We start from the raw sequence: 26720 nt of genomic DNA on the forward strand, positions 1-26720 counted from the left end.
ATTCCAGGAAGCTACTTGCAACATTATCAAAGCCTTTAGGAACTTTTTAATACTTAAAGGCCTACTTCTTAAAGTTTCCCCGTTTGGATAATGGTAGTTATCCTGTATCATCAAAACAGTCCAGGAAGCTTCAAACACAAAGCTGCAGACCCAATAATATGCAGGGATCATATGGATTATTATAAACTCAATATAAACTAAAACATGTGCCTTGATAAACCAGAGGTCTGAGCTTTATGATGCAGATGACAAATGTACTGCATTCTGCTTATATGGTACCACTTTCCTGAATCTATAAATGCTGCTGTAGTGAAGGAATATCTCTCTATCTATCTATCTATCGATCTATCGATCTATCGATCTATAATCTCTTTTACACAAGTCATTCATGGGGTTCCACAAGGTTCGGTGCTCGGTCTGATTCTTTTCACATGCTTCTCTTATGCAGTGTCATTAGGAAACACTGGATACATTTTCCATTGTTATGACAATTATACCCAGTTATATCTAACTATGAAACTGGATAAAACAAATTCATCGGTCAAACTTCAAGCATGTCTAAAAGATGTAAAGTCCCGGATGACCTGTTTTTTTTGTTTTTTTACTTCTAAAAACCTCGGAAACTGTTTATCCACCGATATAGTTACTCTGGGTTACATTGCCATGGCCTCCAGCCCCACTGAGATTCTTCGAGTTATTTTTGAGCAGGATATGACATTCAAGTCACACATTCAAAAATTACTCGACGCAATTATTACTTTCAAGCTAGACTTGTTATTCGTTGTTGTGGGGATGCCCCGGTGGCTCTCTGAAAAACCTCCAGGTGATACAGAATGCTGATGAAAGAGAGCTGGCGGGTTGGCAAGAGAGCAAATTTCTCCCATTTTTGCTTCTTATCATTGGCCTATAAAATTCAGAACACAATTAAAATGTCTGCTCCTGATACTCAAAGCCCTTAATAATCAAGCTCCATCTTAGTACCCTATCAGCTCAACAGAACGCCTCGCTCTCAGACTGCAGTCCTGCTTATGGTTCCGAGAGTTTCCAGGAGTAGAATGAGATGCAGAACCTTCAGCTTTCAGGCTCCTCTCCTGTGGAACCAGCTCCTAGTTTGGGTTTAGTTGGAGGTAGATTCACTCTCTCTTTTTTTAAGATCCATTTTAAAACTTTCCCTTTTTGATAAAACTTACAGGGCTTCTAAACTGACCCTGAACCATCCTCTCAATATACTTTCCCTTACTCTGCATTTTCCTCAACTGCATGTTGTTTCAACTTTTCCTTTAACACTGACATATTATTGATGTTAATATTTTAACATTTCTGATTTAAGTTGGTTGTCTATTATTTTATTCACTGCAATTGTAAAGTGCACTTTTTGTTTTAATATTTCTTTGATATTAATATTTTAATGTGCCTGTGGCTTTTTTTGTGTGTAAAGTGTTTTGGGACCATGTTCCAAAGGGATTTTGCGCTGTAAATAAAATTGACTTGAACTGGTCATTTATTCAATCAGATTAGTTTATGGTGCCGTCTTGAGTTTTCCCAACGATAAAGTCTATTTGCCATGATCTAATATATGGATTCTGTGTGTTCATCCGTGTTACTGGTTCTACCCAGCAGCTGATGGGCGTGGCAGGGAGAGGCAGAGGGAGCCCACATCCACCCTGGAGGTTCCCGACCAGCAGAGGACACCCTCCCATCACATACGTTCCCGCTCGGTGTCCCCGCACCGGGAGGAGCTTGGCCGCATCCGGTACCGGCCGCCCAACGTTCCCACCCAGAGGTGAGGGTTGAAAAAAAAAGGTTGTGTTCATGTCAAAAATGCTGCCTGCTCAACACACTGCTTTGTATGAAGACTGTTGGTCTTCAAAGGTGGGCGGCATGACTTCATGTCTGATAATGACTACTGATGAACGACCCATATGAGCCTGCTGGGGGGACTTTGGTCTCTTGTAAGAGGAAAAAGCAACATACAGCAGAGAGAAAGAGAAGAAATGAGATAGTTTGCTGGAAGCTGGCAAACTGAGTCCATCTACTAATGAAATGTCGGATGCAGAACACACAGTGCTGCCAGCTTTGCTTTTACTGGCTGAGACAAATGAGCCCGACACAGAGTCTACTGCAACACAGTCTGACCACCAACCTCACATCAGGCTTTCCTTCCTTCCTTCCTTCCTTCCTTCCTTCCTTTCCTTTCCTTTCCTTTCCTTTCCTTTCCTTTCCTTTCCTTTCCTTTCCTTTCCTTTCCTTTCCTTTCCTTTCCTCTGCTCTCCCTCTCAGGAGTCTGGATGACGAGTTTTCTCACACTCGTCGTTCTCGTTCTCCAACGCGTCACTACGATGCTGCCAGAGGTCGCCACCAGGGGGATGAGTACCTGGATGACAGGTGCGTGTCTGTGTCTGAAATATAATTCGGCTAAATGTCGAGAGGTGCTTCCACTGTTTGTCTAAAAGATATCCTCTAAATGTTTCATGGTGTGAGGTTATAGTTTTCTGTGCAGAACTGCTTCTGCTGCAAAGGTGTGAGAAGTGTGACTGTGTGTTCTTATCGCCAAAACTTCATTTTATCATTTCTTTACCATTATCTTTTTTTCTAGATTCGATTCCAGCTTTTTATTTTAACGAATATTTCTTTTTTCTGTTGCTGTTCTTCTTTGTATCTTGAAAAGTGTTTGTTGCTGTAGCTATCCTTTGATTGTCATATTGAATGCAGTGACCTTAGAGCCATGTTTAGACAAAAAGGCATTGGTTGCAAAAATCTGTGGCATTTCTGAAGACGTGTGTGTGTGTGTGTGTGTGTGTGTGTGTGTGTGTGTGTGTGTGTGTGTGTGTGTGTGTGTGTGTGTGTGTGCGCGCGCCAAGAAATCAGCGACAGCTTCTCTTTCCTATTCACCCTCTTCTCCCTCTGCTCTTCTGGTTTTTTGACTGTTGTTGATTTCCTCATGTGTCATCCATCCCCATGGTAACCACAGTGAGGTCATCATGATCCACCAATCAATGCGAGGCAAAAGTGCTGAGTGCCTGCACACCAGGTAAACTGGCCAATCACAACATGTTGTTTACATTTTGGTTCTGGATTTGGGTTCTGGGTGAGGTGTGGTCTTATGTGTGTAGTGTTTTTGTCAGATTTGTCTCATTGCAGTAAAAAAAAAATATTTAAAACAAATCCATCACTGTAAATATAGATTTTTTTTGTAAAATATCTTACTGAAATTGAGATAGTTTTATTCTGCTGTCAAAGTAGGATGAGTGTTGCAAAAATACATGTTATCTATAATGCGTACATAATCAAAACCCACTTGAGATTCAAGATAAGGTTGAAGATACATCCATATATTTTTGTTATTGTCAACAAATCCTATTTTGACTTCCCTACCCTTTCTGTCGCTCTCAGCTCCAAATCCATTCATTTCTATGTCACAGTGGAATGAGGCTTTGGATAAACACACAATACTTGTTAGCAGGATCCCTTCATTGTTGTGATTCATGGTATTTGTTGACAGTAAGAAAAAAGTAAAAAAATATATATCAAAAGAAATATAGAATGTCAGCATTCACGTGTCCTTCAAATACAAGACAGAAATCTTTCCCTATTAATAATCAGAGAGAACAGAAGCAAAGGAGCTGATCAGAGGGAATCCTCTGGTTGTTCAGTTGTACTACTGCTTCAGATCCACAAGAGGTCACTACAGGACTGCATTCAGACTGTGTTGCAAGCAGACCAACAGTATGGCTTGTTAGGGCTACAATCAATATGAAATATTTAGTCAGTGTTTCCCCCCCACTTGTAGAAATCAAACCACTGATTATGAATCAATTATAATTCTGATTGAAACAACTCAAAACTCTGCAAACTGCCACCATATATTTATACAGCTTGAGATATCACAACTTTTACTGTTGTTAAATAGTTGCTACATATCACATGTACTGAATCACATCCACATGTTGTTTGAGCACACAGACAAAGAGGTAAGTTACACTCTTGAGAATACATCTGTGTGTCTCATTAAAGTTCTCCTCATGCAATCATAACTCTGATAGAACCATAATAGGCTGGTAACACTTTGTTTATACTGTCCATACAGGCGGATGTGTTAATGGAAGGAGGGTGTTTCTAAGTGTGTCTGGAGAGATGAAAGGCGGCTTTTGATGCTTGTACGCTTGTCATGCGGTGCTGTAGTTCTATTTGCTTACACGGCAAAAAAACGACAAGCTTAGCCAGTGATTTTAGCAAGAAATGCAACATGTTAGATGACAGTGTGACTTGTGAAGAAATAACTCAGTCCTGACACATGAAACCTACCTTGCTTTTATGGTAGAGTAAATACCTTACAGTCATTTTACTGTTAAAGGCCCCAGTGGGCCAAACTAATCTGTTGTCTTTGAACAACTTGACGTAGCTTCAGATGGGCTGTACATAGTGAATAAAATCACTGGATAAGTTGCCACTTCTTTTTCCCTGTAGGATCTCTCTGTCTGTTGTCCAGCCACTCCCACACAACTGTTTTTTTTTCTCCTCTTCCACCCATGCCTTCCATTTCCTTACTTGTGTCTGCTGCATGCATGCTAACCTCAGGAGATCTACTAGGCACAATAACAAACTGCCACCTAAGATGCCCCTTTTGTTCAACACTATCGGCAAACAGACAAACAGGTAAGTCTTCAGTTATGGGTTTAGTATGCTTCAAATGAACAAAGTGTTTAAATCTTGAAGACTTTTAAATTTTCTATTCTTATTTTTAGTTTTTACTTAATACAAAATCCTCAGGTCACTCAATAAAAAGCATACCCAACGACCAAGTGATCGGGGCACATACCACGTGCAAGCAAGTGGTAAATGTTCTGTTCTTATACAGCGCTTTATCACATTAGTTATCTCAAAGCACATTACAGTTTGCCTTCCATTCACCCACTGACACAATTCAATTCAATTCAATTCAACTTTATTTATATAGCGCCAAATCACAACACAGGTTATTTCATGGCACTTAACACATTAAAGTCCTTATAGCAAGACTTTACAATATTATACAGAGAAACCAACAATTCAACAATTCCCACATAAGCTAGGAGGGAAAAAAAAACTCCTCTTTAAGGGAGAAAAACCTCCAACAGTAGCTGCCATGCAAGGAGAAATGTCAGGACTCTGCTGGATAATGTAACAATCCAATGGCCACCAGGTTTAGTTATTTCAACTGTATTTGTGAGAACCATGTTTTGTTCATCAGTATGGGCTGATGGATGGCTATAAATACAACAATACCCATGAGTCTCAGCTCTCGTTGTGATGGGGAGGAATCCAGTCAGAGGGATGGATCAAAGAAAACACTGCTCCTGTGTTTTCAAAACCCCAAAATGAAAAGAAAAAAAAATGCTGAGACTGTCTGAGTTTGAAAACTCTCATTTTAGTCTGGACAGACGGAAACAGAGACTTCAACAATGTCATCTTTAGTTTCTGCCCGCTGTTCGTGGTGAGCATAATGTTTTAAACTGACTTCTCTCCTGAAGAGTTTCGGTCCACATGCTTGCACCTTTGATGTCTTATCAAAGAACCACACGGCTTCTTTTTTTGGACAGATATTTTAATTGGAAGAGCTTCATGTCCATCCAAACTATGGTAATACACCAAATCTGATTCCCCTAAAACTGTCTTTGAGGTAAATTAGGCAGAACTTTTACTTTCAGAACCAGGGACAGAAAAAAACCCTCTAAATTTGTCTCCTTCCTTCTCGTGCGTACGTTACACCCCCTCATTGAAAGTTCGGTGTCTTTTACATGTCTTTATAGTTTTTAACAAAATGAATTGAACAAGCGAGGACACTTTGAAACAGTTTTTACACAAAGAAAAAAATAAAGGCTCTCAAGAAATACACACACAAAGGTACAGTAGCAGTCACATGAAGAATGCCTGAATTCAAATGCTGCCTACATTCGTACCTCCACAATGGCAGCATGAAGCAGCTGTGAACATCAGATGGTCTGTAACAAATTTAGTTGGACTCAGCTCCCGTTTTCAATGTCAGAAAGGTCCTTTGAGATGCTATTAGATGATCAGATTATCACTTCATTTGAAGCATACTGAGGCCTTTAGACATTTTGTGATTAACTTTTCTGAACCTGTGTGGCAGCCATTAAAAGACTGATCGAATTAAAAAAATTCTAATCAGCAATATTAGAGTAAGGACATCAACAAAACTGCATACTTATTGTACAAGGAGACACAGTTTGTAGTCGTCATGAAGCCGTGAACTTCCCTTAGTGTGAGTATTTTCTACCACAACTGGGGCTTCATAGACTAGTGTCCAGATTCAGTTTTCTTTCCTTTATTCAGCTTCATTTTCTGAATGCATGCGCTTTTTCAAATGCTAATTTTGCAACTAGTTCCACGCTGCCAGCATGTTAAAAGAAAAGCTCTGTCGTGTCATGAGTATGGTCATGGCAACACACAGACGACACATAAGAATACAGATGATCATTAATCCATAAACTTGTAAGTTTAAACCTTCCTGGTTGGAAGAAAAGTGCAAAGATCATTACATTCTTGTAATGACAAGTTTTTTTTTTCTCATACTCCATCTCCATGACAACCATGACAACTTACAGACACTCTCGTCCTGACGCCTGCCAGTCAGTCATGGTTTAGTTCTTAGTCTAGCATTTTGATTTTGGGAATCTAACCGGACTTTCTTTTAAAATACTTTTTCTGTTTGTCCATTGTTTTTCTCTGTGTTTGTTTCTGTCCTCTCCTCCTGTCTCCTTTCCCTCTCCTCCTCCTCTTCCTCCATTGGATGGCATGTTGTGCTGTGGTGCCTCTAGTGATCTCCAGCCTTCTCTGGACAGGGTTAGGAGCGCTAGCACCAACTGTCTGACTCCAGACAATCATGCCCCCTCACCAGAGACTGAAAGGTACCAGCCTCTGTACCCACCCCCTTCTTGTAGTCCTCCTGTAGTTTCTTGTCTTCAGCTTTTCCTGGTCTTTGTAGTTCTTTCCTCTCTGAATGATCCTCCACTAGCCTCCTCTTAAACTTCCCCCTCCACCCACACCACTATTGTGCACCACTGTGCTCCTTCTCCTGTTCCTGAAAGTTGTGTAAGAAGGTGCAGTGATTTTCTTAATGTTATTAGAAATTCAATGTATTTTAATTTGTTACATTTGAGAATTGTTACATCACAAAAATGTGTTGATTCCTATGTCATTAATCAGTATCTACGCAATTAGACAGCTTCAATGAAGCGCAATGTTTTTGCAACTGGCGTAGTTGGCCGTCTGACAACCGAATCGGTGCACCTCTTGTTGTACACTTTACCAAACATGCCAACCACTCGAGCCAAAGCTGAAAAACTTCATCACCCTGTCAACTTTATCCCACTGAGCCTCGCACAATCCAGTCCTCAGCACAATCAGTCGACATTTCAACTGCTCATTTCTCACCTTCCCTCCTGTGTAATACCAGCATAACCATTCCCAGCATCATCAACCTCATTGAGATCATAGCTCTGAATTTATTCCAGTCTGTCTTAATACAAACCTCACACGGCATATTGAAAGAGTTGTGGGTCACTGTATCATCCATCCTGTCCATGCTGGCCGTGAAGAGATTACATTCATAGTGTGACCACAATGTAAACGGCGAGAGTCCCACCTGTTCAGTGGGTCCTGTATTGTTGGAGTTTTGTTGGGACAACAAATCGACATGCAACTGACATTTTGATTTCCAAGAAACACCATCCATGAAAACACAAAAAAGGGAATTCACCACCAAAAAGATAGAAATTTGGAAGATATTTTGGCTGCTTATCTTGAGAGTTAGTGGAAACCAAAACAGACCTCAAAGATTGGTGACAATTGAAGTCACAGCCTACTTGTTGGGTAGCCAGAGACACAACTCCAAATCGAAGCTGATGTTGCTCCATGCTAACAAGTTAGCCATATGAACTTTACGAAGTGATTGTAAGCCAATGTTTGTGTTCATAGATTGTTCTGTTTCCCCCAAGTGGTCAAAATATATTGGTAGCTGATGGAGTAACATGGCTTTCTGATTTTGTAATGGCTCTCTGACTTGGTCATATGGGTGATGTATTCTGTATGTGTACACGTAGAAAACCTTTGTCCCATTCCCTGCCCCGAAGACGTCCGGCAAGTCCCAGGATTCTTATCCAACATGCTTCCCCTGAAGATGACAGGTACCCTTTTGTGGACCCTCCAACCGCTTCTTCTTGGAGCTTGACTTATGCCTTCAAATCTCCCACCATTATGACCCAAACCCTGAAGTTTTCAATGAAATTATAAGAATAGAAGAAAAACGTTTTAAGTCTTCGCTCAGAATGTCACTATTCCCCAAGTATGTATTTTTTTATTTTTTTATTTTTTTTTTAAATTTTTGTTGTTCTTTTGTTTACAATTTTAAGTTTGGTAAGGAACACATTCTCACAAACCTGATGGGAATCTTCAGTTGGGTCTTATTGGGTTCAGGCAGTTGTCAAGCTCTTGCTCATATTTGCACTAATCTCTTTGCCGATTTCTGATACTTCCATGAATAGCTGGTAGTCAACTTGCAATGTAAACTTTTCCAACTTTCCCTGTTCTAGTATAATGGAGTGAGTGACTTTATCTTGTATCATATGCAACATATAATTCAACCTATTTTAGCTAAACATTTGACTGATTTGTCAGTTGAATATGTAGCCGAGCGTAAAGATTTAAAATATGGGGAAACAGCTTGCGGGGCGTTGTTAAAATGCACAGATTAAAGAACAACCTGTTTCCCCATATTGCAACATTGTATGCTAGGCTATGCTAACATCCTCTAGCTGTAGCTACATACATAGAGGACAGATTTGCAAGTGACATCAATCTTTTCATCTAACTCTCAATGAGAGAGTAAATGAGTATATTTCCCAAAATGGCAAACTATTACTTCAAACTTAAAAGGTTATTTAGCATACTAGAAAATAATTGTAATGGCATTGTTTGTTTATTTTAACAAATACAAGATAAAATCATTAACTATTTTTGTTATTTTTTGCAATTGTTCTTCCTACTGTTTGATAGATGAGCTGAACACAGTGCGAGTGAATGTTATATACAATGTAGAACTTGTCATACTGATACTCAGAAAGTTTTCTAGGCATAGACAAGTTCTATTTTGTTCTACGATTAGTCACTCACATTGTGTAAAGGGTTGCTTGAATGGCTTTTGGTATGTGGGTTGTGTCTCTGGTTTGCAGTCGGATGAACGGAGCCGTAGCAACAGTCTTTGGTTGTGATTGTTGTTGCAATAGTTTTGTGCTGTTGATCTTCTACCTTTCCTTCACGATTTTTACTGCCAGGTTTGTGCTCTTTCGAACTTTGAGTAGTTTGGGTGTGAAATCCTGCCCTGTTGCGTTTGCTTCGTGCAGTCTTTCCTCGTCTACTTTTTGTTGCGGGAACTTGCATCTGCAGCTTCTGTGTGCTCGCCTTCTCCTCTCAGCCACTGAGAAGTCTCTCTTTTTCAAGGCTTGGTGCTGAACAATGACTTTGAATTCCTGATATCCATAATTCATATCACAAGTGTGACTGCGTGTGTTTTTATGTGTGTGTTTCGCGATGCGTGTATCATCTTTGTCATTTGCATGTCCATGAATAGAGAATATGGATGCTACTTCCTTCTCAAGAGACTTTAATTCACCTCAGTACAAAAAAGAGGTACAAACACACTTATCTGCACACACACACACACACACACACACACAAAGGCAGAGCTACAGATGAAGCATGGGTGTGTGACACCCCCTTATTCCTACCGCCATCAGATCATCCATCACAGCATGCCTCCTATTTCCTGTTTTCTGATCATAAACTCATAAGGCCAATGACGGCACCTGACACACTCGGGCTCTTCTAAATCTGAATGATTTATCCTCCATCATGCTCTCTTCCATCCTCTCATTCAACCATTCATCCATCCATCCATCCATCTTTTTGTTCTGTTATGTATTGTTCCCTTTGCTCATCCACCGTTCTCCAGGCAACCTCGGACTCTGGAAACACCTGAGTGTCAGACTCTTGGCAGGAAACTCTCTAACAGTGGCAGGTAAGGCATGTACTGTAGGCTCAGCACATGTCAAACATGGTGATTTACAGGCAGACGTTGGAGCTTTTCATTTTCACTTACCAGATTGGAAGAATACATTTTTAGGTTCGTAAAAGTTAGGTTTATGTATTATTTGAGGTCTTGAGTGGTCACTTAAATAATTTCAAGTGAATTGTGGTCCTTTGTGGAGGTGAGTTCATTTTCCTTGGATATCTCAGCCTCTTCGTAGCTACAGAAACCCCATAAATACACATTGATTTGTGTGGAGGCTAAATTGTCTGATTCTACCTGCTGAACAAAGGACTGACAGGCATAATTGCTGCCAAGATTGCAGTATAAGTGTTAATTTGTTTTGCTGTGCATAAACCATAGAGACATGGTCCACATCCTGCATCGCATGTGTGCTTACATGTTTCCTTGTTTTGGTCAGGCTGAAACTTGGGTAATGAATTATATTAGTTTTCCATCCTTCCTATGAGTGTGTAACTAAGTCTCCTTCACTATTCTACCACAATAAAAGTGTTAACATACTAATGAAAAAAAGAAAAACAATTTACACACAACATGTACTTCAGGGTTGGAGCTGCTGGCTACGGAGCCCCGAAGAGGTCAGGGAGAAAAAACAAAACAATTGTGGCCACGAGGTACTAAATCGAGGCTACGACATCCTAAACCATGGGCACAAGATACTAAATCGAGATCAAGAGATACTAAATTGAGACCAGGAGATACTAAATTGAGGTCATGAGATACTAAATCATGTGCACGAGATACTAAATTGACATCACAAGATACTAAATTATGCGCATGAGATACTAAATCGAGGCCATGAGATACTAAACCATGCACACAAGATAACATCGAGGCTATGAGATACTAAACCATGGGCACGAGATAATAAATCAAGGTCACAAGATACTAAATTATACCACAAGACACTAAATCGAGATCACGAGATGCTAATTCGAGGCCACAAGATAATAAATCGAGGCCACGAGATACTAACTCGTGCACACAACATAATAAATTGAGGCCACGAGATACTAAATTCTTGCGCACAAAAACTGCTGACGCTATGATGATAGCAACCAGTTACTCGCTCAATGTATTTAGTGAATAATAAACATGATACCATATATATGCCTGGTTAACGTTGCGCAATGTGGAGTTTAATCTGACGTAATGTGTGATTGTGTTTACAAAAAAATATATAAATATCAGCCTTTATGGTGACTCTGAATATGTCTTTGATTAGTCAGATTGGCTGTGATAGCTAGGCTAACAACAACTCTAAACTAAGCACAGCTGTAATGAAGGGATACAATGGATTATTGTTAGTAAAAGGCAATAACGATGATAGTAATAGTTTATGGATCATATCGTAGGCAGTATGCTAACTTTGAGGATGTATCGACTCTATAATTGGTCAACTGACACTTGAAGCAGATGCAGTGCACTTTATGCTCAGAGGAGAAACCCTGTTGTTCTGTTCTGTCTCTCTATATATAAACTTTTCTCATGGCCTTGAAATATATATATATAGAGATTTATAAAATCTTAAAAACACGAGTCCATTAATATTTTTTTTCAGCAGATATCTTAGTTACAACAAGACTAAGCTCGCTGAGTCTTGTTGTAACTAAGATATCTGTGAAACGTGCTGTTTTTATTCAGTTTGAGAAACCATCTCTAGAAAGCAATAAAATGGACTAGAAATCCTCTCTGTTGCTAGGCTGTTACTACAACATTGCACCGTGGTAAACATTGCATACATTACATTCGCTTCTACTGACTTGACTGATTGTTTTCCAGTTGTTAGTCAAACCCAATGTATTACCACAGAAACTTCAGTGATGCTTACGGACCTCAGCGCAAGCGCCTCGGTCCTGACCGCATCACTGTCGTGCCAATAATGACGTTAAAGCCCACCCTCTCGTGTAATATTGCTTAAATCATTAACACCACAAAGCAGTACATATCGAAGTACACTGTTTAGTGTGTAATTCACTATTTGTTAAAACTGTTGAACAAATTCAGGTTAATTTCACCTACAAGAAAACTGTTTTGCTAATATTTCATTTAACATCATTTGGATATTTTATTTATTTATGTTCTGATTTTTTTTTTCTTTCTTCCATTTTTTCCTCGACCCCTTTTTTTCCGACCCCATTTTGTTCCTGCATGCTGCTGCTTACACATTGTGTTGCCGGGCTCTGGGTTTGTATGGTACTTGTGTGATTGTGCACACTTGTGTGGTGTGTGTATATGCAGCAGAATCAAGCCTACCTCCATCTTAAGGGGCTCCAAAGGAAAGAGGGCCCCACTGCGGCCCTTTGGTAAGGGGACTCCTCTTGAATCAGCCCCTCTCTGACCTGCTGAGACAGAACCAAATCCTCTCTCTTTTACTATGGAGACTGTGGCCTCTACAGGGCTGCTCCCTCCCTCTGACCCGACATACTGTTGTCAGTGTGTATGTGTGTATCTGTGAAATGTCTATCACATCACAGCTGGGATGCTGCTGTTTGGTATTTGTGTATGTGTTGTATATGTGTTGTGTGGACATGTCTGGACTCTCAGAGGTCATCGTTTTTCTGAGAGGCTGTGTAAGATTTTGGTAAGTGTTAACCTGTTTTCCATCTTTTGGTCTGTTTAGAGCCCAAATGTAAAGGAACAATGCATTCATAATAATTTAATAGATTTATTAAGCAATACATTCATTATTTTGCCTTCATCAGTCGCTTTCCAGTAAAAATTTAATTTTAAATGGAAGACTTTTTTTTTTTTTTTTTTTTACAATAGAAAAGATGATGTGTTCATGTAAAATGATTACAAAAAATAATATCCACATTTTGTACCATATTTAGACAAAGTTTTTAAATAAATTAGCAGTCGTTTTCTGTTATTATTTTGAGAACATGCACTGACTAAAGTGATGTGAAAAAGACAAAAAAAACAAAATAGTTTCCATCCCAGTGAAATAGAAAACCAATGTTTCATTAGCAACCACTGTTTCTTGGTGTTTTGTGAGAATGGACTGAATGAACGTTGGAAGACACGGTGGGATTTGTGCTTGAAGGCTTTCACCTTCACCTTCGTGTTGTTTCACAGTCGAAATCTTGATTTGCTGGTCTTTTTTGGCTACAGGATCCCTCACTATCAACCCCCTGAGCAAGTTTCCCTTTGTGGATATGATGTTCCCACTGGTGTTGCTGTGCTCTCATTTCCAAAATTGATGCTTTTTCTTTATTCATCTTAAGTCAAGAAATAGGAAATAACAGCAGGTTCATTTGTTTGTAGCTGTTTCTCTGCTCAGTTTTTGTACCTTCAGGTGAATTACGACGTCCCCTTCACTTATAATGTCTGAATACTGCTGTGTGAATAGGATTAACTCAAGAATCTTGAAATTCCAATAGCACTGCAGTGACCTGGATCAAACACGATGACTTTAATATCATTTTTTTCTTCTTTTATTCCCGCTCTTCTCTTCCTTGCTTTTATTCACTTTTCTTCTCTTCATCATGTCACCCTCTCCCCCGTCTGTCTTCTTTACTCTTGTGTTGTTTTGTGTTAGGGGCCACCTCCAAGGTGGTGCGTCTCTTTCCTCCTCAGTGACATCCTCATCAGCCCGCAAAGTGAGGCAGCTCCCACAGCTTCCCCCCAAGAGCAACACCGCAGAACAAGGTAATATGTTGTTGTTGATGATTAACATGAAAACATCTGCGTGAGGGATCATTAATACATCAAACATCCATCTACCATGACGAGCCAGTAACACACAATGTCTAGGCCCGAAGCAGAGGTACCTGGCATCCATGAAGTCTCTTCAGTTGGCCTGGACGGTTCCATTTCCAGTTCAATCTTGATAATGCCCACGCCATTAGATGACACACGCTTTGCTATATGAAGAAAAAAATATAAACGACATCATGACAAAATAAATTCTGTTTCTTGGGCTGAAAAAAAGTCCGTTGTTGTGTGTTGTTCTCTGATATTTATGTTTGTGATTTGGGAAGCAGGAAGACAACCAATTTGACCATCTAAATCTCGAGTCCCTTTAAATTTCAGTTTTTGTACTTTTACTTTATGAATTTTACTTTTTATTTTACTTCATTATGTATTATGAAGTGGACGATTGCACGAGCTGATTAAAATCCTGTTTAAAATTTTGTGAGGTTACAGTGTAAACAAGAAAGTGAACTACAGCATCACTTTATAGCAAAAGAGACCTCATAACATTAAATTAGAACTGACGAATGTTTAAAAGCGCTATCTGCTGGTCCTGCTCATGATACCTGACGGAAATATCCACATCATTATAAACCTGAAATGGGTATACCTGTTATGTACAATGAGTTACAGTTACAGCCTACATTTGTTTTGCAGTAACTAATCAGAGTGTATTGACACACTTAGAAAAGAAAACCTTTTGAGTTTTTTTGTTGGGAAAAGGGAGAGCAAATGGCTCCGCCACAAACAACATTAATATGTTTGGAAAAACCTACCGTAAAACACCAGGGGGATTCGACATGGAGCTAAATGAGCAGGAAGGGAATGGGATGAGGACATAAATACAATTATGATGATGTCATTTAAATTCTTACATGTAGGCTGGTCGGATGAGGAGATGGTTAAAAAAATGAAGTAGAAAATGTAGTAACCCAATAACTGTGACTATTGTGTTCACACACGCCTGGCTGCCTTTGGTTCTGGTACATGGTGCAATTTAGTGCAACTCTACGCTGGGAACTTCTCCCAATAGTGCTGATTGAGGAATAATGGATTTTGTCGTTTTCGAACAAGAATATATTTCAGTTTTTGAAGTTGCAGTACAGTAATTTTGTACTAAATCTGTACTCACAGTAATATATTAGTGCTGTTTAATGTTTCCATCACTCTCTCTGTTTTCCTCAGAATTTTGTGGCTTCATGTTTTTTCCCCAGGAGTGATATCAAACAGTGTTTTAGTTTAGTTTAGTTTAGTTTAGTGTATTATTTTTTTTACTCCATAAATGATTCATTTCCAGTGCAGTGGGTGATTAATATGGAGATTAAGTGTATCTTGTATTCTTGTATTTGTTGTGTGTGTGCAGCCCTGGTGGCAGAACAGTGTGTTCGTCAGCTCAAGATTAAGGTTCATTCCAACCGGGTATCCACCACCACCACCTCCAGCCAACAGGACCTGGACCGAGCCCTCAAAAATAAACGAGAGGTGGGCCACAACTTTTTTTCTGGCTACACCACAGTTCACTTTTAAATGAACTCATCAGGAGAGTGGAAGGGGACATTAAAGGTTCCAGCTGCGGAGCGTGAGTCGTATTGCTGCTGAAGTGCATCGCAGTGAAAAGCACCGACTGTCTGAGAACGTAATAAATTATGTCACAGTACTGGTGAAGACCACTCAATAAAATGGATTGGTTCCAACCGGGCAGTCACTCAAGAGTTCATCTCACACCTTGAATACAGAAATGTTGAATCCACATCTGTAACTTACACAAGGCTCTCAGTTAAAGGTGATATAAGAACTTTCACACATGCGAGTAGTTTAACTTGGGCTGCATGATGCAATACACTGTCCTCCATTTGTCTAAATATGAAATTATATATCTGAGGGTATACATCATCAGCACAAACTGACTAAAACAGTCCAGAAGTGTTGGCTAATGCTGTGATAGTGATTAAAACATGTTCTCAGTAAAAGCAGGAAACAAACATAAAAATGAGAAAACAAAATAAAGTTACTGGAGGAAGGTGATTTGGGTTTGAATAAAAAAAAAAAAAGAAACATCCAAAAACCACTTGGAAATTCACACTAGCTTTCACCCTCCATCACAAAACTTAAATTGTAAATGTCTACAGAACAGGTAAGGTTTGTCTGATGAGATAAGATATGATACGATACAATACGATAAGTGTTCCAGCAGCTTACATTCAAGATAAACTAGACAGACATATAATACCCCGAGAGGTTGGCAACGTAAGATAAGAAAGATTAAGTACAATGAAGTAAAGTAGGACTGTATATACAATAAAAATGATAAAATAGAAGGTTGTCAACAATAAATTAAGTTAAAAGTTATAATCAAAATATATTTACAATAAAATTAAAATGTATCTGCAGATGGAGATAAAAGCTTTGGAAGGTAGGTGGTAATGTTTTTGGGTCAGACAAGAGCCTAAACTTTATACTTATACACAGTATGTTCAAATATTTTATTTCAGTCTGGAAAAGTCTCTGAAACAGCTTTGTGATTACGATGTGATGAAACCTAATAATACCAATAATATGCTATATGTACAATCACTGTACTCACTCAGTACAATTATAGTCTATTGTAAAAATATCATGTCATATATGTCAAATGTCATATATTATTCTATTTTTTATTAACATAATGAAGTATGCTGACAACAATGGAAAGCCCGACACACCCCTGTTAGACACACATTTTTCCGTCATCAGTTTTTCAGCATCATTTTTCTGAGGAACGTGTCAGTGTGTACTGACCTGTGATTGGTTGACATCAGAGAAGTTGCACTTCTTGTTTCACGCAAAGCTGTTCCCAACAAAACAACACAACTTGCTTGGACTACAATTTTCTCTGATCTGACAATATAATAGCATAGTGGTTGATAAATAAAATGATTGTTCAGTCAAACATCTGAAGGCACATCACTTTATCAATAAATGTAGCCACGAATCAACTGACTGAGATACTGCGGGACTCCATTCCTCTCAGAATCATGTTTTCTGCCACGTAACTTTCATACTGTCTTCTTTAACTCATCATCTGTGCCAGCTGTATTTCTTTTACATATTTTTTTCTCCCTGCTTTATTTCATCAGTAAAGAGATAGGGCAACTATGTGAACTTCTTTTCACTCGTCATGAATTAATTTCCACATTACAGGAGCCTTTAGAAATCACTATAAATAAAGCCTGGGTTAACCAAACACTTAGAAGTGGTGGACAGTGGAAGACAGTAATTACATTCTCCATTTAGACAGAACATCTGAACATGTAATTGTGTAGTTACTTAATATAAGATGACTTCCACTTATATTCAGGCCAAGAGGGTATCCTTTCTCTCCAGAGCTGCAGACAACTCTCAGCATTAGTATCCCTGTCTTATAATTGTAGGGAAAACCTTGGCTGCTACTGTAGTTTTAACAGAATCAGAATCAGTTTTATTGGCCAGGTATGTTAACACATACCAGGAATTTGACTCCGGTTGTAGCTTCACTCTCAGCATGCAAAAAACAGACAGACATAAATAGACATATAAAACATGAATAGACATATATACAGCATGGAAATGAATATATACACGTATACAACTAAAATGGTGCAACTGCACCTCGTGGTGTACAGCGGTTCGTACAAAGTAATGACGTTTTGGGCTGTGAAACCAAAACAATAAGCTGAGAGAAGCCAAAACGAGTCAACTGGAACAGCCCCTTTCACATTGCAATTCATCTATCAATGTAAAAATATTAATCGGTACAGCTGAGACATGTTTTTCATACTAGTATCTACTTGTAACATCTTGTATGATCTGTGGTTCCTGCAGCTCTATAAGGACCAGAGGACGAGTAGTGAAAATGTTTCCCATAAGTCCTCAGACAGTGATGTCAGCGACGTGTCAGCCATCTCTCGAACCAGCAGTGCCTCTCGCATCAGTAGCACCAGCTACATGTCCATCCAGTCAGAGAGACCCCGGGGACGCTTCAGGTATAACACACACACACACACACACACACACACACACACCCACGCACGCACGCACACGAAGGTGAACTATTAGATAATATGAAATAGACTTTGTTTCGGGTGACATCACTTGCTTCATATTGTAAAATGTGATGATCAGCCGAGCCGTGCGTGCATCGGGCCGCCACATGATAAAGAGCACCAGCGTGAGCGGGGAGATCTACGGCATGGACCACGCCGACGGCAGCCAATCAGACACGGCCCTCGGGAGCCTGGGGAGTGGGATCAAGAAGCGACGCTCGAGCCTGAGCCAGCGTGTTGTCGCCATCCTGCCATCCAGACGGAGTCGGAGTACATCGCAGATCAGCCAGACAGGTCAGAGAACAAAACGACTGACAGTCAATCATCACACAGCCTCTCAGAGGAAAGAAACACGGAAACATTCTGGGGGGAAGGAAAATGTTTTGACTGATAATTCTTTCTCTCATCCTTTGTTGTTAGTTCCTGCTTATAACTATCAAAAATGGTCATCTCCAGTATTCATTACATCACATTACGCTGAGTTCTTGTCTTTCTATTAATCGCGACACATCTTTTCCTCTCTTACATCACAAAGTCACCCCAATAAAACTAATTTATCAGCGTATGGGGCACAACATCATTTCCTGTAATTGTAACATGTAGTATTGCTGACAGAATAAACTTAACAGGCCTACTTGTCTTTCAGAGCCTGCACTACATGTCAGTAGCTATGTATCAATTCATCAAACAACCACCACAATCATGAGTGTAATTACAGTAAATAAATACCAAGAAGCCTCTGATGGCATCTAGTCTGTTTTATATTGTAAATCACTGAGTCGTTGCCTGAGGCAGATGATGGAGAATGTAAAAAGAATCTGTTTATTTGTCAAGCTGAAACAACAAGCTTTGCTTTAAAGGCAATTTTTTTTTTAGCATTTTCAGCATTTCACTGCCCTCTGAGGTTGGAAGTCATCAGAAGTGTGCTCTGTTGTGAATGTAACAACACAATCACGATGTACTGATACACCCCAAAGTATATTTCTAGATCACTGCAGATAGGTAAGAAATTCAACTACTGGAGGTCAGCAATAACAAGATTTTCAGATGGTTTTACGTCATGATAAAAGAGTTAGAAACTGAGGCCAAAATATTACAGGAGGATGGATTCCAGTTGTGGTGCATTTATTACTCAGTTTGGTGCATCTTTATTGATACACACACACACACACACACACACACAGAGTACTGTACACTAATGTAGATAGACAGCAGCAATCACTAAGTCCTGGAGATCATTCAAAAAATACAAGGGTTTACCAGTGTTTCCATCATGCTGATGTTGTTGTTGTTGTTGTTGTTTATTGGCTTTGTTGTTGTTGTGTGTGTTATTTCAGAAGCGGCGGGTAAGGCGGCGGACAGGCAGAAAGGTAAAGCAAAAGGCAGGTAGTCTTACACTCCAGAGGACACGACAGGACACGACAGCGAGACAGTTAAACTGTGACAAGTAGGACTTTATTTAGGTGATGCGCTCGTGGATTTATAGGTTCCAAACACAGTATAATATCATTCATAGTGGGTGCATGATTATCATAAACACAGCATGATGCCATATTGTACACTAAGAAGCACATTTAGTGTTAAAAACATCTGTTCATCATCTGTTCTGCTCAAGGGTTTTTAAATGATCAATAAAGCATCACAGTTCAGTTTTACATACACAGAAACAGACCAAACAGACCAAACTCAGACAGACAGGGAGCCACAGAAAGAACGAGCACAAGGAAAAGTTATGAAGAAGGTTCCCAGCCCTCCGTGAGTCCTTCCTGAACTCTGTCTCTGAGCACGCTTCCTTACTCCTCCCTCCTCCTCCACCTCTGTGTCAAAAGCCTGGTTCAGTTCTAGAAGAAACATGAGTCACGCTGAATTCTAAAGAAAATTGGTGCCGCCGCGTACATCATACTTGCCTTTTAATTACGGCTACAGATTCAAAGTTGTACTTGATCTTAAACTTTGTGTTCATGACAAAAACAGCAGGTTTTTAAAAAGAGCTGAACTGTCCCTTCCCACTGAGTGGATGCTCACTGTATGTTTTCTTCTACCCTTCCAATTTTACCTTTACATCCCTCCTAAACATTCAAGGTATGAGTGAAGAGACAGTTTTTTATTTTGATCCAGATCCTCCTGCAGTGACCTCATCACCTAAAATAACACGCAATGTTTCTTCTAATTTCAAGAAATCCTTTTTGATTATCTAAAAAAAGCCTTTTCCCAGCTGAGCATGTGCACATATTTGTCCTTGCAGCAGTGGTCTTTCTTTATTTTGTGTTTTTTGAGATGCTGGTGAAGTCACCTTAGGATATTATTTTGCATGGGATGGCCTGTGGAGAGATAAATCTCAGTTTATAGTTATCAGGATGGTCAAAGTATCTACCTGAAATTTGTTCAAAAGTGTCACTCAATTCATCCCGTAAAAACATGCAACCTATATTTCTGTTGTGTACAAATACAGATTTAATTTGAGTTTTGATGTGGTCAGACAAGAAATGCCTGATCACGGATAAGAGCCTCGGTAAAAATGGCATGTGCAGCGGCTAAACACCATTGTTCTGTGTTTTCCACAGAGGCGCCAACTGGGAAGAAGGTGGGTAAGGGCGGCAGCAGCAGCATCCAGAGGAGCGTGGAGACGGGCATGGCGGTGGAGTATCCGCGAGGAGGATCGGGCATGAACCGGCAGGCCAGCAGAGAGTCGACTGACGGCAGCATGAACAGCTACAGCTCGGAGGGGAAGTATGTACACGCTGGAGAATACACAGCAAAAGACTCAGATGAAGTGAATAGCTTTGGTATTCTCACAATAACATCTTACGTTCAGGTCTGGGGTGTGTTTGATGGTAGATGAACAGGTAGGTCTCGTGGTCGATGTGTTGAATGTGGCAGTTCTAAAGACCTGGATTAGTTTGATGAGGCTCAAATTACTACACATGACTGGACCAGAGCATCTCTTAAAGGCTTGTGGGCTGCTGCTGGTCAGTAGTGGTGGATCTCCACCTAAGTCGGTCTGAGGAGGGACAGGGTGTGTGTGTGTGTGTGTGTGTGTGTGTGTGTGTGTGTGTGTGTTGCTAGACACCAGGTCTTGTAGAGCAGGGTCTTCATGTTCGGGTTCATCAGTGTGTATGTGCACATTCAGTCTCATGGTGTGCTCAGTCCATTCTGGGGTTTTAATCCCCGAGTATAAACTACATGTCCAATACCTGAGGAGGGATATATCATATCATTAATGATGATTATCATGTCGTGATAATCACAATATTCCAACTTGTTGACATAATGGCGTCATACATTTACGCAGTGTAATATGTAACTATACAATACATGTGTAACATGCACAGCATCAAACACAGCTCTGCGGAGGAGGAGTTGCTTCCAAAAAGGGGAGTGGCTTTAGATATGTGGAAGTAGTTTGGCTACAAAAGTTACGATATAGAACAAACCACTGTAATATGTTTATTTTACTGAATATTTGAAGGGAAACTGTCACGTTGATGCTGTATGAAGTTACACAATACAGAGCTAAAACCAAGTTTTTCTAACTTGTAGTCCCAGAACGATGCAAGAAACACTAAATCCTCCATTTCTTATAATGCAACCAAGATTGTCTGTTTGGTAAACTCTCTGCGACCTTGAAAGAACAAAAATATGGAAAACATGAAAATGTTAAAATCGACACTTCTATAAGAGCTGAGAATTTTTAGGCGCTTCAGAACTTCAATCTACACCCCCAGTGTGCACTACAGACTTTCAGTTTTAGATTTCTAGTACCAGAGCCTAAGAGAAGACACTCTCATGACATATGTAATTTAGGTAATTTTGTCAAAACTAAAAACTCTTCTAAAAACACAGAACACTGTTTTCACAGCCTGACTAGTTCTCCTGATGATTAAATGGCCCTTTACATGTAAAATTGGTGAATTTGTTTTTTTTTAAGTTAAACACTGCATAGTAAAGGTCTAACATGAGCTCCGTTATACACTGTGCTGTGGTATAAACTGCTTCAGTGTGACGACACAGTGAGTAATTCATGTTTCTGTGTGTCAGTTTGATCTTCTCAGGGATGCGGTTGGGTGCCGACAGTCAGTTCAGTGACTTCCTGGATGGTTTAGGCCCCGGTCAGTTGGTGGGCCGGCAAACTCTGGCAACACCTGCCATAGGTGAGTGACGTCTCCATCAGCATGTTCTATATGCAACATTTCTATATGTATAATGAAAAATCCGGTTCCGTGGTGCTCATTAAATGTGAAGTTAGAGGAGAAATAGTCGACTTAACTTTGCCACCCATAACCTCCACAGGTGATGTTCAGATCGGTTTGATGGATAAGAAAGGCCAGCTGGAGGTGGAGGTGATCAGGGCACGAGGCCTTACCCCTAAACCAGGCTCCAAATCCCTCCCAGGTAACACGCATTTATTCAACACTGAAAACACTGAAAGTAAAGGTCTTGAAGCAACATAAAGTCATGACAGTCCCATGCACCGCCTCATTTTCTATGTGTTTTCTCTTTTAACCCGACTCCCAGCTCCCTACGTAAAGGTGTACCTGCTGGATAATGGAACATGTAAAGCCAAAAAGAAAACTAAGATTGCACGTAAAACCTTGGAGCCGCTCTACCAGCAGCACCTGCTCTTTGATGAGAGTCCGCAGGGCAAGGTGCTTCAGGTAATGACCAACCACTTTTTCAGTAGTCACTTTGTCATGGGAATGGCCATTAAATGAAGTAATGAGATCAGAATTGATATTCATCCTTGCAATAAAAAAAGGTTTGTAAGCTCAAAGTTGAACTGAAAATGACCACATTACAGGCTATTATCAAAGCGTTAAGATATAAGGTATTGCAAGGCTGTAGAGTTGAGACTCGAGGCAGACTTAAGTCACAACAGTTGATGGTTCTGAGACTTAAAAAGCAAAAAAGGTTTAAGTTTGACCTGGTAAAAGTCTGTGACAATGAATGACTGTGCTTGTGTATTAAAATGACTTGATCTAAGCTATACAAAAAGACAAATGCAGTCTTATTGTACAGTGCTGAGAAAAAAAGTATTTAACCTCATTTAGAATTGAACAAGAAACAAAGCCCACCTGTGTGAACACGTAATACAAGTTTGAAATGATTGTTGTATTTTTTGAATCAAAAAGGTTATCTGATACCAAAGTCACCGATGTGAAGAAGTAACCGCACCTCTGGACCTAAAAGCTGGGTAGCTATGCCTCCTCCAGCAGCAACAACTGAAACCAAATGCTTCTAATAACTGGAGATCCCACTCTGACATGTCTGTGCTGGAACTTTGTTGAACCGCTTTAGTGCTGCCACACCGGAGGGTTCGTGAACTCCTCGTTACAGTTCCCGCCACAGCATCTCAGACTGGTTCTGGTTCAGGCTTTGACAAGACTGCTTCCAAACTTGAATTATTTCCTTTTAAGCCATTCAGAGGTGGACTCTCTCTTATGATTGGGATTGTCTTTCTCCATAACCCAGTTGCATTTCAGCTTGAACTCACAGACTGATGACTTGAAGTCCTTTTCAGGATGTTCTGTCAGAAAGCAGAAGTCATGTTTCCCTCGGTCCTGGCTGGTCGCCCTGGAGCAGCATTACGCTGTTCCTCCGTGCTTGACCGTAGTTACAATGTTCTCTTTGTGGATCTCAGTCTTTGTTTTTGAATCCGATGTAACGGGACTCTGGTCTTACAAACTCCTCAGCTTGGGACTCATCAGTCCACAGGACGTTCTGGTTTCTCAGGGTCATCGAGGTGGATTGCCTTCATGTTCTTCAGGGTCAGCAGTAGTTTTCTCCTCACTTCTCTACCATGGATGCCATTTTTACCCTAAACTTGCATTCCCGTGGATGTTTTCCTTGGATCTTTTTGTCACCTGATGATAAGTCATCAACGGAGGAATTTTCGAAGGTTCTCTGTTGTTCCAAGTCTTCTCCATCATCTTCCTTTTGTGGAATTTCTTTTGCTTTTTGCCCCGTGTGCCACTGCTGAGACCTTTTCGGCAACTTCACGTTCTGTGTAGAGAAATGATTGTATGAATGTATATTTTCTGTAGCTCAACTCTCACTAATTCAACTGATCTACCCTTCTCCCCTCTAGGTGATAGTATGGGGCGACTATGGACGATTGGACCACAAATGTTTTATGGGTGTAGCACAGATCCTATTGGAGGACCTGGACCTCTCAAGCACGGTGATTGGCTGGTACAAACTGTTTCCGCCATCCTCATTGGTGGACCCTACATTAGCTCCGCTCACGCGGCTGGCGTCTCAGACGTCACTGGACAGCTCAGGACCGCCGCCGGGCGTTCGGTCCTAGTGACCGGATGGCGATCGCCCGCCCCTCCCCCTCCTCCCACCCTAAGACCCCTTAAATGACAAAATAATGGACCACAGCTTCTGGACCACAACTGAGCAGAGGACGACAAGGAGACGCCCTCGGTCAACCAATGAAAAGCCAGATGGAGAGACAGGGAATGAGAGAGAGCAAGAGAGAGAGGGAGAGACAGAACTAGCCAATCAAAGCTTAGCTGGAGTCTGACAATCACGTCTCACACCTTCCCTCTTCCTCCTCCGTACACCTTTTTGTTTTCAACGCTTTGCTTTCTTTGTTTGCTCCTCTGAGCTGAAGCAGTGGAGGTTTACGTCCAACATTATTCATTTCTCTCTGCTGTTTCTTTATTTTCTCCTTACTTTCTTGTGCAGCCCCCGATCAAAGTGGAGTCCTCCGCCTAGTAGCGCTCCAGCCAATCAGTGTAGAGCTCACCGCTAGGCTACAGGGAACAGAGGTGTAAACAGCACGTGGGAGTTAGTAAGCAGCAAACTGTCGCAGCCACATGCAACTATTGTCAAGAGGTTGGCTGTTGTGTCTTCAGGTGTTACCATGGTAACGGAGTCACAGATAAGCACGAGGGTCAGCGGTTTGGCACAGTTTGCTAACCTTTAAAGGAAAGGGAGCCTGCACATGCAAGTGCACATTCTCAGCCTTGTTGTGAGTAATGAAAGGAAGCACAAGAAAAGCTTGACTCCTTCATTCAGACATTTCTCTGTGTCAAAACAAAGAGGAAAGAACATAAAGGCCAAATTCATGATGAGCTTTTTATTTTTCCATTTGGGATCATGTTTTCTGTCTTTGTTTTGCCTAGAGTTCAGAATGGTACCACAAGGTGCAGACTCCCTCTGTGTACGTGTGTGTTTGGTGTTTGAGCGGTGGTGCGCCGACGATCAAGGTCAGGGTCACAATTGCTCGAATAGCCTTCGCCCAACCCCCCCTCACCCCGCCCCCCTCCCTCCCCTCACCCCTCAAACTCCCCCTGTAGGAGGGAGCAGCATGACTCGGGGACGCCCCGCCCCGGCCCCAAGCTGCATGCACGTTTCTTTTGTTCCGTTTGTTTCGTTTTCGTTCCGTTCTCTACTTTTTTGTAAAATCGAAAGACGAGACAAATTAACGAACAATTCTCAAAAAAACAAAAACAGAAAAAAAGACTAGACTGTGTGTGTTAGTTCCACATACTTTTAGGCCAGCTTGTATGTTGCATGTTCTTGTACAGTTTGCTCGTACTGAATATGAATACAAACCGAGAAAAGCCAAGCCATCCCCGCCCCCTAACAGGAGCGGACCAATAGGGGGGAACAACTCCTTCCCGGGCCACGCCTACCACTCTGGGTCTAAATATCCATATTAGGAAGTCTCCAAAAAAAAATTGTCTTTGTTTCAGTTTTTTCTTTGGACCCTTTGAACAACAGTGCTGTTCTGTAGTACTGAAACATACTCGAGCCCCGGGCGTATCTGAGGATGTAGGTGTCGAAACTGTAGTTTACGACAGTCGGGGCTGGAGACAGAGATAGAGAATGTGTGTATAACAGCTAAATGTATATGAAGTATCATTATGAGTTTGACAGAAATTATAAAGATATAGAATATATGAATATAAAAAGAGTGTATCTGATGTACACCCGTCACCAACACACACACACAGACACACATGCACACCTTGTACATACAAATCAGGATGAGCGGCTTGAATTTAAGTTATGAACAAACAAAACATCGCTGACACACAAACATTCCTAATCCTGTTGAGGGGAATTCGCGTCTGGTGCTCGAGCTGCTGAGCGGCACCGAGCCACAAGGGGTCGCTAATAGGCCTTTATTTTTGTCCCAGTTGCAGAAAAATAAACAGAACCAATTGGAACAAACTTTACTTTCTTCTCCTTCAATCCCCCTCTTCCTCTGTTTATTGCTATTGGTTTGGACTGGACTTCTAAAGCCAATGAGAAATCTGGTTTTGCAGACATATTTTGCAGTTGTTTTTGTTGAAAGCCTTGGCGGTATGGCCGACTGCCCTTTCCTTTGTCAGTATTACTCCAGGAATACTGATTGTTTACAGCCCATGGCTCCCCACTCCCAAACCACGATTCTAGACGAAAGACGAAGTATTCACTGCAACAGTTCTTGTTTGTATAACAGATGTGGCTCTACTGATGTGTATGTTTTATATTCAAGAGTTCATTTTTATTATTTACAAATAAAAGACTGTGTGGAAGAAGGTCATGGCTTTTTCGAACCGAGTGGACTCAAGTTATTGCAAAGCAGGTGTTTAAATATGTCACATATTTTACATTGGTGCACATTGTGATGCAGTGAAGCTTTCTTTTGCTTTTATTTGAAAAATGCACTTGTCATTTTTCAGCTTTGTCTTGCAGCCACCGAGTCAATGACTGAAGGTCTGTCTTCAGAGCTGCAGGGATGGAGGTCTCGTCCTCTCAAACCTGACAGCAGAATTCTCTGTTTCATCTTAACTTTTTTAGTTGGACAAATTTCAACATGACATCATCAATTTGTGTTATAGGATGAAAGGATTTGATATTTG

At 40.6% G+C, this 26720-nt stretch overlaps 1 protein-coding gene across 12 annotated transcripts in view; it reads left to right on the plus strand.

Moving 5' to 3' along the window:
• The window catches only part of rims1a (regulating synaptic membrane exocytosis 1a), a 109265-nt gene extending 82855 nt beyond the window's left edge, over positions 1 to 26410 (plus strand). For 2 of the 12 annotated variants that reach the window (XM_069174785.1, XM_069174792.1), the window contains 16 exons: positions 1618 to 1783; positions 2281 to 2385; positions 2972 to 3031; positions 6819 to 6908; positions 8103 to 8186; positions 10010 to 10075; positions 13647 to 13756; positions 15165 to 15283; positions 17642 to 17802; positions 17942 to 18156; positions 19200 to 19244; positions 20427 to 20592; positions 21901 to 22013; positions 22153 to 22254; positions 22378 to 22517; positions 23948 to 26410. In XM_069174785.1, coding sequence (XP_069030886.1) covers positions 1618 to 1783; positions 2281 to 2385; positions 2972 to 3031; positions 6819 to 6908; positions 8103 to 8186; positions 10010 to 10075; positions 13647 to 13756; positions 15165 to 15283; positions 17642 to 17802; positions 17942 to 18156; positions 19200 to 19244; positions 20427 to 20592; positions 21901 to 22013; positions 22153 to 22254; positions 22378 to 22517; positions 23948 to 24166 — 1961 coding nt within the window. In that variant the 3' untranslated portion in view covers positions 24167 to 26410. Of the gene's footprint in view, positions 1 to 1617; positions 1784 to 2280; positions 2386 to 2971; positions 3032 to 4578; positions 4657 to 6818; positions 6909 to 8102; positions 8187 to 10009; positions 10076 to 13646; positions 13757 to 15164; positions 15284 to 17641; positions 17803 to 17941; positions 18157 to 19199; positions 19245 to 20426; positions 20593 to 21900; positions 22014 to 22152; positions 22255 to 22377; positions 22518 to 23947 lie in introns of all 12 variants that reach the window. The other 10 variants (XM_069174787.1, XM_069174793.1, XM_069174781.1 and 7 more) reach the window with 9 other exon arrangements.
• Positions 26411 to 26720: the final 310 nt, after the last annotated feature.

The sequence above is a fragment of the Embiotoca jacksoni genome, unplaced genomic scaffold (genome assembly GCF_022577435.1).
Source record: "Embiotoca jacksoni isolate LCO1_2020_lvr unplaced genomic scaffold, fEmbJac1.0.p SCAF_61, whole genome shotgun sequence".
NCBI lineage: Eukaryota > Metazoa > Chordata > Actinopteri > Embiotocidae > Embiotoca > Embiotoca jacksoni.